General features: G+C 38.2%; 1 protein-coding gene across 1 annotated transcript in view; it reads right to left on the bottom strand.

Annotated features, from left to right (window-relative positions):
- The window catches only part of igsf10 (immunoglobulin superfamily member 10), a 19,920-nt gene extending 18,039 nt beyond the window's left edge, over positions 1-1,881 (bottom strand). The window contains exons 1-2 of the mRNA XM_015370303.1: positions 1,716-1,881; positions 865-1,146 (exon numbers count right to left, since the gene is read on the bottom strand). Coding sequence (XP_015225789.1) covers positions 865-1,085 — 221 coding nt within the window. The 5' untranslated portion in view covers positions 1,086-1,146; positions 1,716-1,881. The remainder of the gene's footprint in view (positions 1-864; positions 1,147-1,715) is intronic.
- Between the last annotated feature and the right edge of the window lie 9,089 nt (positions 1,882-10,970).

Here is a 10,970-nt window from a genome sequence, read left to right as displayed (position 1 = left end):
TTTTTAATATAAATAAATAAAAGTCTTCTAAGCAGGCATCTGGGAAAGTTTCAATATGGGTCTGGTCGATAGATAATAATCTATAAAAATATCTACATTGAGGTCCCTTATGAATTCAATTCAATTCAATTGTTATGAGTTGAAGATTATCTCCCCCAGTGCTCTAGAGAACTTCTCTTATGCAGAAGTAGTTTAAAGCTTTTCTTTACTTGAAATAGTTTTGGATAGTTTTTTTCTTTTTCCTTTTTTTTCATTTATGTGTTTAGAGCTGGTTTTGTGCTTTGCAGCTCTCTATTTTATGTGACAGAAGTTTTTTTCTTTTCTTTTGCATGTGTTTTTTGTCTAATTTTGTGTTTTCTAGTAAAATGTTTGTGTTGGAAGGCTGTTTTTTGTGATAGCAGGACTTTTTTTAAATTTGTTGTGAAAATATGTATTTGCAAACCTTTTGCATTCTTTAGCCACCGTACTGTATGGGTGCCTTAAATAAGGAATACTATTTTTTACCAGGCAAAGATAGGAAAGCCAACTGACAGTATGCTCAAAACAATTGCACCTAGATTCAGTTTGTAGACTAATTTTTTTACCCTATTGTAAGAACAATTTAACATCTTTCTTTTCATAGTATAGATTACTTTTTTATCAAAGGGTTAAAGAACATAATGCTAATAGCTTGTTAAAATATTGTAAGATAATTTTATTTTTGTGAATAAAAGTAAACTAAGAAATATAACTGAATACAGTGGTTTCTTGGTAACTTAAGTTCTCTTTTTTTTACTAGTACAATGTTAAAATTGGAGTAGTTTCTCTTTTGATTGCATGCGACTATACAATCTGATGAAAGCTGGGAAGAAAAAAAACACTTACCCGAGGTTAATTCTTTCTACAGCTGGTGGGAAGTGGTCAGGTACTGCAGTCAGATATTTGAAGGTGCAGTGCACTTCATTGGGGATATTACACACACACGATTTTGGGCAGTCAGCACACGACAGCTGCATAGCAGCAAGCAACAACAGAGCCTTTAGTAACCAACCCCGAAGGTAGAAAACATTGCATTCACACACACTCATGATGCATGGGGCTGTCATGTAGATGGGGCTTTAGTAAGGGGGTTACTGCCCTTGGACCTGATCGGGACCTGAAATCCACCTGAAGAGGGAGAGAGAAGTGTTGCAACTTTAGACAAATACTCCTAAAAGAAAGCTATCATTATAAGTAATTGGTGTTAGAGTATGGAGTGGACAACTTATGCCAAAACATTCATACATTTACCATGATTTAAAGTTGAAGAAATATAATGTTGCAACTAAAATATGAAGTAAAAGCTATATGACAGAAAGAACCACACAAAAAACAACATTGTGTTTATATTGATTTAGCTTACACAGTCAACTCTTATGTTAGTATTAGCATGTTTCGTGTCTAAGACTCATTTTTATATTTAGCTTATCCTGATGTTTTTTCTCTGCAACAACACAGGTTTCAGTGACAATATATTGGAGAAACATTTGCTATTTTTATGGAAAGTACATACCACAGAGATAATGCTCTCAATCAGTAATAAAAGGTCCAATATTAACAACCAGTTATGAAACTAGTCTGCTAAGGAATATTTATAAATATTAGCATATAAAAAAATTACTCCAGAGATTTGCAGAGACGTCTTCAAAACAAATATAAGCATGCAAAAACCTTTACTAGTATTGAGTTTTTCTCACCTTAGTTTAGCAAAGCTGATGAAACAATTTCAAAAGTTAAGGGGTAAAAATCCTCATAGACATATTTAAGGTCCTCTTATAAATCCAGTAGTTTTTTCGGGTTAAGTCTCCTGTGTCTGAAGAACAAATCTGATACTAGTAATTTTTGTGTAAGCGTCTGCAGCTGAGTGCACACTTCAGTCTCCTCCACCCCCAGTATTATCTGCTGTAATGGAATCCTAGAGCAACTCCAGCACTGAAACACTCCAGGAGTCAGGTTGCACAAAATACGCACCATCTGATACACTGGGAAAGACTCAAAAACACTTAATTTTTACCACCTTGATATATTGCAGACATAAATGTCACTGATGCAAGGATACTTTAAAATCTCCTTTTAGCAATTAGGTTTTGAAAGAAGGCAGAAAAAAATAGCCTACCTTTCTTAAATATGTTATATATATCAATTAAGGAATTTGATTCAGGTGTGGTGGGTCAACGACAAATCTAATAGTGCATTCACACCAAATGCAAAACTAGCAAAAATAATTAATATTTTTCGATAATTTTGCTTGCCTGACCTTCTGCAATAAATTCACCTGATGAGCAACAGACATTTGGACGGTGGGAATATTCACATGATGGGTGAAAGGCAGTACAGTAATGCTGCTTGCTGTCTCACCTTAACATGGCAGACCTGAATTTTACTGGGCTAGTTGTGGTACTTCATGTACTTTGGAAAGCTGAACAAAGCCAACAGCACTGGCATTCCTGAATCCAACAGGTCCTCCATACATGCTCCCACTTCGGGGAGTCAAGGAGCTGAGGCTGAATCGCAGTGGCTTTCTGTGAGGCTTAAGGTGAGGTGAGATGGCGTTTTGGAGCTCATAAAGGAGCAATGGGAAATCAGAGGAAAAAAAACAGCAGACAGACACCAGAACGGGGGCAAGGAAGCCAGCCATGCCCCCTTCTGTAGCTGAGGAACCACAGCAACATATCAAAGGAGGACAGAGGAAGCGATGACAGTGGCTAGTTTGTGTATTAGCTGGAGCTAAAGGAGGATGACAAATGAATGATTTAACTGTCATTTGGAGCTAATTTAAAGCCACCTAAAAACCTCTGAAGAGTATGTCAGCTATTGTCAACATTATTTTCTCTGCTTGTTTCCGCTGCACTCCTTCACTACAACTAAACCACATCTCCTCCCTGCCGAGGTACAAAAATGTTCAGATTTTTCAACTCCTGTGTAATTGGTTTTGCCCTCTTCCCTTGCTGTAATTAACATGAAAAGAGCATTACACCTCTAGTGAGGCAAAAGGCTAGCCTAGTAAACCAGCCCCACCTCCCAGCAGCAAAAATGATTTTTGCCTGCGAGTTAGGTCTAGCCTCGATCAATGCCCCAGGCCCTAGAACTGGCGGGCCACTAATCATTTTTGGATGCAAAGTGGGCGGGGTTTTGAGGGCGTGACGACAAAGCTGTGTGACGCTGAAGAAAGCACAACAAGGAAGATGGTAACAACTATTGAACAGTAGCATGCACTGCGGCAGCAGCAGCTTTCAATGAAAGCTAATTTTTTTTTTTCTGTTGCTATTGTTCAATGAAAGTACGTTTTAAGATCATTTGAGGCGAGAATATTATGCATTAAAGAGCCTCTATATTGTCCATTTAACGATTTAATGTGTAATTAAAAAAACTATTTTGAGAGGACCGCGGCAACCAGCAGATCTCCAAGGCTATTGGCAGCCAGGGCTAACTGCAGCCAGTCTGCAGCGGCCCCCTCTTGGCATAATCGTGTGTGAAGGACAGCTGGCTCTTATGGCGATTTTAGACTCAGGTTTGGAATCAGTTGAGGAAGGATTAGACTTGGGGTTTTCGTTGAAACGTGAACAGGAAGACGTTCTACACTCATTCATTTTTTAAGAAGGACGTATTCGCCATTTTACCGACAGGCTGTTTGTTTACACTCACCCACCAGCTTTCTGTCACACTTACTACTTCATAGTCAGTTGTGCTCATTGGTCAGAGCGTTGGCCAATAGGCACAGACATGGTTTGAAAAACAACGGGTTGTTCTCATCAACAATCTTCCGATGTCTCATTCTTCAAGGCCAGACTAAATTACACCTTTAATCTCACATTTAGACTGGTTTATCAGGCTAGCAAAATGCACTAACTGATGCCTTCTATTAAGCCGCCCTTTGAATAAAGCGTCATTCATTCACTCCAGGTGTAAAATGCACATTTGGGTGTGAATGAACCTTAAAAGTTGCAGGAAACAGGCCCTCAGGCCCTGGAATTGCCCACCCCTAATAGATGATCCTGGTCTCCAAGGATAACAAGTTATTGACAGCTCTTCATGCACAGTCTGCTATTTTTACTTACTGCAGACCTAAAAATTGCTTTACTTACTTTACCTACTGATTTACAATAGACTTTTGATTGCTCATTTTTGTATTTATTACTGTATCCACAGAAAGAGCCTCCTTTGCACATGCTTTGCTGAGATTCTCCATAACCTAACTTAAGATCAGTGAAAGCTTTCTATTAAAACAGCTGAAGTTTCTTTCTTGTAAAATGAAAAAAAAAAATTTGCATCTAAAAGAATATAATAGCTAATCTAGAAGTGTAGCAAGAATGGAAAGGAAAAAAAGCATATTTAGAATATCAAAAATTAAAACCATTATAACCAAAGAAAACCCAAATCCATTGGATTATAACACATGGGCTATACATGTTTAATCTGCCCAAATCACAGAGTCATAGTTTCAAACAAGAATTGTTTTTGTTTTGTTTGATTCGCATTATTTATTTTTTACTTTTCCCTTAAAGGACAAATGTATTTTATGATGATGTCATTGATAACGGCACATGTGCATTCCAGGTTCCACCATAAAAAATGTGTGTATTTTAATTATTCTCAACTCTATTTACTGTTCCTGTTAGTTAACAAAGGTCTGGATTAAATAATACATTCAGCCGACTGATCTTAATTAATCTGATCTTAATTATTTCTTTAAGTATTTTCATCTTTCTTATAAAAACAGCTATCAAATATCTTGCCAACATCTGGTAAAGTCAACATGTGCTGCTTTGACTTCTGGATCTGGGTTGTATCTGGCAAATGTGCTCACTGAAAAAGCATAACTATCTGATGTTTACTTAAACATCTGGACACCACACCGACACATGTTGACAATGACACTTTTCTTCTCATTGCCAGTACTGTCACTGCTGTGGAAAACTCTTGATCTTATGATCCGGTCCAAGTGTGTGCTGGAAGGACCTAAACACTAAAAACAAGCAAAAAAAAATATTGATAATATTTAGATTTGTTCAATTTTTTTTTTTTTTTGTTTAATCATTTGGGCTCCCTTATTTGATATATTTTGGTTTCATTACACCATTTGAAGATGATAAAATGTATGCTGCAGAGTGTAAACAGCACCTGTGATATCATTGTTATTCTGCAACAAACAGAGATTAATAAACTAAGAACAATCGGAATGGAAAATAAAACTTTGAAACCTGTAAAGATTTTCAAAAGGTTGTGTATTAAGGCATTTTATTTGTTTACAAAATTGCAGATAGAAAGCTTGGCATTTAGTTTATGACTGCTTGAAAGTTTATTCAGATAATGTGATTTATGTTTTAATTTTAAAAATTGTAAACCTCTGTCAGTTGTGTCTTTTAAAGCTTCACATGATTTACTGTCAAGATCCTGTGCTGACTGGAGAGCCCTGCACATATTTTATGACTAATCTTATGCAAACATTACTTAATTAAATTACAATATACAGGGCATTTTTATTCGAGTCATTGTAAGTTTAATCTGCTAATAGAGCAGAATTTTCTTTGAGGCAAACATATGTGATAACGTCTTGAAACAAGTTATTGGCATAGTTAGCTTAAGCCTCATTAAATGGGAAATTACAGTGATAAGAGTCATAGGGGCTTCAGGAAAAAAGGTGGTGGAATAATGTTAGCTTCACTGGGTTTTAAGATTGCCTATGTGAAACTTCATTGCCAGGTGGTTTAAACTTAATCTTTTTTGTATGCAATTCTGCTCACTAAAAAATTCAACTCCTATCCAAATGTTTCTGGCTAAACTACTGTTGTAATTTTTTATCTTAATGTGCTCCAGATGATTTATTTAAATAGTTCAAGATACAGTATCTAAAATGCCACTTGTTTTTGAAACAGACATCTCAGATTCTGTTTGTTAATTCTAAATATCTATATGCATTTTATTCCATCTTTTAATTTCCTAAAAGCATTTATCATGATTCCTTCACAATAATATTTTGGCCTCCATTTCACACTAATTAAAGCCATGCTGAAGTCCAACATGCACTAGAAACAGGTCCAAAAGAGTGCCAGAAATGCAGACCAGACTCCTACTCTGCTTGTATAGTGATCAGATGGCACCTAGTGAAGGGCAACAGACTCAACATTGCTGGAGCGCCCCCTAGAGGTCACCATAAGGGACATAGTAAAGGCCTTTGTCAGGTCCACAAGATGTGTTCCAACTCTAGCTTATGAAGAGGAACCACCACCCTGGTCTGTCACTCAAGAGGCACTGTTCCCAACCACTAAACAACATTAAAGATGTTTTTTAACCAAGACAGCCTCAGGACATTCAGACATGGGGCACTTAGGCCAGATTTCTACTTCTACTAGGAAATGTATCAAAGCTGGGTTGAAGAGATCCTTAAAGCATTTCTATAGATCTTCTGATAACGTCCTCAGTCCTGTTCAGCAGCAGCCCGCTCTTACTGTAAATAGTCTTACAAATCACTCCTTTCCTCTTAGGAGATGTAAGAGAGTTTGCTGGAATCTCTTTGATGCCAACCAACAGTCTTTTTACCTAAATTTTTAACTCTTCAACAGCTACAGGTGGCTGTATTGACAGTAGAGGCAGAGAACATGGTTCCCACAGACTATATGTCCTCAGCCTACATCATAATCCCAGAGCAGCTGTCCTGTAGGTAAGAGCTGAAAATGTCCCTGACCGAGGGGTTCGTAAGATGTTCCAGCAGAAACCTTACTGTTTCCGAGACATGTGGTCAAGGTCAGTGGGTAAGAAAAACTAAATTGTTAATTGACCTCCAGCCCTGGGTGTCCTGGTGTCAAATGCACTTGTTTAACAGTCTTATACTTGAACATTGTGATCAGTATGGACAATCTGAGGTTTGGACAAAAGTCCAAATATGAAACACCATTTGAGTTAAGAGTCCCCAATCACTCTCCTCCACATGTCACTTTTGTTTCCCACTTGAGAGTTAAAGTCGCCTAGTGTAGAAGAATGATGGAATCACAAAGAGGGGTGCTGGTCCTCTCTACTGCCATTTGGGTGTTAAAACTGATACTAGAGCCCTTTTCCGTACTTGACAGTGCTGTGATGTTGCCCTTTCAATCTAGTGTAGTGTACTCCAACACTAGATTCCTGAGCTGTTGGGAAACAACTAAACCAGCCCCAGCCCTCTGCCTCTTACAATGGGCCACCCCAAAGTAGAAGAAAGTCCAGCCCCTATTCAGGAGCAGGATTACAGAACCCAGACTTTGCATGGAGGTTAGCCCAAATTTTCTAGCCGTTATCACTGCACCTCCTACACAAGCTAAAGAATCACATACTAATTCCTAAGAGTTGTTGGTTGTTTTTTTTGTTTTTTGGTCCTATAACTTGGGTTACATTTTGGTTTAATTAAAAAAAAAAAATACAGAGATGCACGTAAACTTTTTTTTTCATATTTTTTAAATAAATATTTCAGTGTGCAATGGGTAATTTCTCTGTAGCTACTATAAATATAACTACTTTTCTTCAATAATCCTATAATATTGAATTTACTAAACCACGCGCTTGGTCGTTTTGGAAGTGGGAAATCAACTTTTTGTTCTCTTTACCTCATTGGAGCTTGTTATGTTGCAAACAGACCAGCACCGCAACCTAATGGAGTGTATCTTGACCTTAACATTACAGTACAACCTGTTATTCACCGATTCACATACATAGAAATTTGCTGATTGTTGTAAAGCACACTCCAGCTCCCCAGGGACGGACTGACAGAACAAAGGCTACCACCACCCCTTTTGACCACCAACAGCAACCAAAAAGTGGATCAATTGAAAATAAAGATAATTTGATATTAAAGTTGATGCTTTTCTGAAAAAAATAAAAATCTTTAAAAAGTAAATTCACCCTGGAAAATCACTTTAAGCTAATGCTTCATGTTGTGTATGAAAGGAGTTAAAGTACAAATACTATCAGACTGCTGCTGCTGTCACTGTCTTTCATTTAGCTCAGTCACACAATTTTACATTTTGTACCGACAGTCTTAATGACACATAGGCTACTGTATCAATTAAAAAGTCTGCTCAAAAACAAGAAACACCTTGGCAGTGTGACTGTTAACCCTGCTTAAGCTAGCTATTCTATACCATTGCTACATCTGTTCTGTCAGTTTGTCTTTTTCACTTTCTTTAAATTTAGATTGCAATGGCACCATAATCACAAGGACAAATTGTGTTTCCAACAAAGAGACTACTTCAGGTGGGTGAGACACTACCTAATCTTCACACCTGTTTATCTTTATACAGCTGCACTGCTTTGCCTGCATAAGATAGAATTCAACTTTTTAATTGTCCTTACATCATCAAGTACAAAGCAACGAAATTCGTTCTCTGCATTTAACCCATCCATTTAGGGAGCAGTGGGCTGCCATTTCCACCGCCTGGGGAGCAGTGTGGCTGTTAAGGGTCCTGCTTGGGGACCCAGAGTGAGGGCTGTGGGGATCGAACTGAATACTTGCAACCTTCTCAGACCCCAAGCGCACTGCTCTAAAGTTTTTCTAAAGTTTTTCCATCATGGGTCGACTTGCAAACAATCGACATTTGGCTCCCTTCCCATTACCAAAAAAAAAAGGCACATCCCCAAACCCAACATCCCCCCACCCCCCTCTGCTGTCCCCGTACTGCTTCGTGTCTGGTGATGCTCTTATGCTGGGTTAGAATATTTCTCATCAGTGCTGCACCATGATTATCGAATGTAAGACTTGTTTTAATTTGTTAGACCAGACGCGACTGGAGCAGTCTGTCGACGTTAAATGGTATGTACTTATATAGATCATTTTTTTCAAGTCAGGAGACTTGACCAAAGAGGTTTACACTACATTCATTCACCCACTCACACACTAATGGTGGCAAGCTACATTGTAGCCACAGCTGCCCTGGGGCTCACTGACAGAAGCGAGGCTGCCGTACACTGGCGCCACCGGGCCCTCTGACCACCATCAGTAGACATTGCAGGTGAAGTGTCTTGGCCAAGGACACAACGACACTGAAAGTCAGAGCCGGGGCTTGAACCGCCAAACCTTCGATTTCAGGGCAAACTCCTACATCCAACGCCACTGTCGCCCGATGTTCATGTGATGCGATCAATGGTGTCACGTAATTAGCAGGTCGACCCAGGTCTGACCTTCCCACGGTATGCTGATTGGAGACAAGTCATTTCAAGGTGATTTTAACCCGGGGTGGTTGCTAAGTTATTTGACACGGGTTCCCACTGCCACTAAAAGCCGATTGTTCCTGGATTTAAGAAGGTTTTTCGTCCAGTGCAAAAGGGGTATAACACTTTTGTTTTGCCATGCCATTTTGTTGATAGGAAAGCCATGGCTAGAAATGTTGTTTAAAAAAGACCCTCTCTACTTTAGAAAAGCATCTTAAAATCAATCGAAAAACAGTTTACAATTTTTCTGTATTTGATAGTTTTTATCTTAAAAGTCTCTTTTTCTGTACTATAGGAAATATTTTGCCTTTAAGGTTGGATGCACATCCTATTAGGAAATGCGTATTCCACAGAGTTTTATTGAATGTGCAGGAATTAGTCAGTTGTTAAAATTCACAGATAGCTGGTAGGAGCTGAGGAATCTTTAGAAACATGCACTGTTGGCTTCAGTTCTTCACACCACCTTCTTAATCATGATTGATGTGACTAAAAGTAAAAAAGAATTCTAACAAATCCTTGACAGTTTCCTGGGTTCATACATTTTTCTGCCCAAAACTAACCCCCACAAAAAGTTATTTTGCAATATCATTATTTGTTAATTTTACAATAATAATAGCGAGTTTAGCTGTGGAGTACATCAAATAAACAGGCCAAGCCCTATTAATTCATTTCCATAATAAATTTTCTAGCAGAACTCAGACTTAAAAAATACTTAAAGAGAAGATAAACTATTTTAGGTCTAAGTCAACAATTAGCTGTAAGGATAATGAATGAGGGGAAAGAAATGTTTTATTTTTTAAAGAACCTGACCTGATGGATTTGCTTTGACAGTAAAAGTTCTTCTCTGCTGTTCTCCATTTTAGTGAAGAATCTGACGAAAGCAAAGCATTGAGAATATTTTCTTAGTCCTGACATAATAATTTTTCTGAAATTCAGTTCTTATACTTTATTTTGGGCAAACATCTGGACTTTTTTTTAAATTGAGTTCAATATAGCTTTATTTTTTATATAGTGCTCCCAACACACAACAGTTCACAACACATTTCTTCTCATGGCACTTACCTAAGACACTTAACGTAAATAATACTGATATAGCATTGTGTCTATGATTTGGAAGGATTTTCCCCTCCTGGATGAGGATGTAGCAAAAATGGAGATTAACTTGCTGTCATAATTGACAACAGAAGGACCCATTATTTAAGGCAAAACAGAAAGTGGAATAATTCAAAGCGTTTATTAAACACACAAGCTCAGCTGCTGATCCACAGCATCAACTGCTAGGGCGGGGCACCATCCATCATTTGAAACTCTGGATGGAGAAAAACACTAATTAGTGACCATGATAATCTAACTGAGGATGATTATCATGGCAGAAACAATCTTTCTGTTGTGAAAGGGTTGTAAGCATGCACCCCAGGTGTGTGCTCAAAAACCGCAAATTCACTAGGGGGAGTGGCGGCCTATTGGTTAGGGTATAGCGCTTTGAATCCACAGACTGCCACTCTGGCTCCCTGAGCAAGACCCTTAACCCCACACTAGAACAAGTGCAATACTCTGGGATTGAGCCGTAAAAATAGAAGCAACAACAGGTGAATTAGAAGAACAGTAAGGAACAACTGTTCAGAGTTAGACAGGTGAATGGATTGTGCAATTAAGCCAATCAGTGCCAAGATCATGACACTTGCATTGTGTTTTGAACCTTACAGCAACCTTTTTAAAAATAAGAAATCAACAACAGAACCAGGCTTAGTGTGAACAGACTTCTGCCACCTGAG

This window comes from Cyprinodon variegatus, unplaced genomic scaffold (genome assembly GCF_000732505.1).
Source record: "Cyprinodon variegatus isolate N-32 unplaced genomic scaffold, C_variegatus-1.0 Scaffold44, whole genome shotgun sequence".
NCBI classification, from domain to species: Eukaryota; Metazoa; Chordata; class Actinopteri; order Cyprinodontiformes; family Cyprinodontidae; genus Cyprinodon; species Cyprinodon variegatus.
Note: the sequence above shows the minus strand (reverse complement) of the source record. Positions and strands in the feature narration are given on the sequence as shown.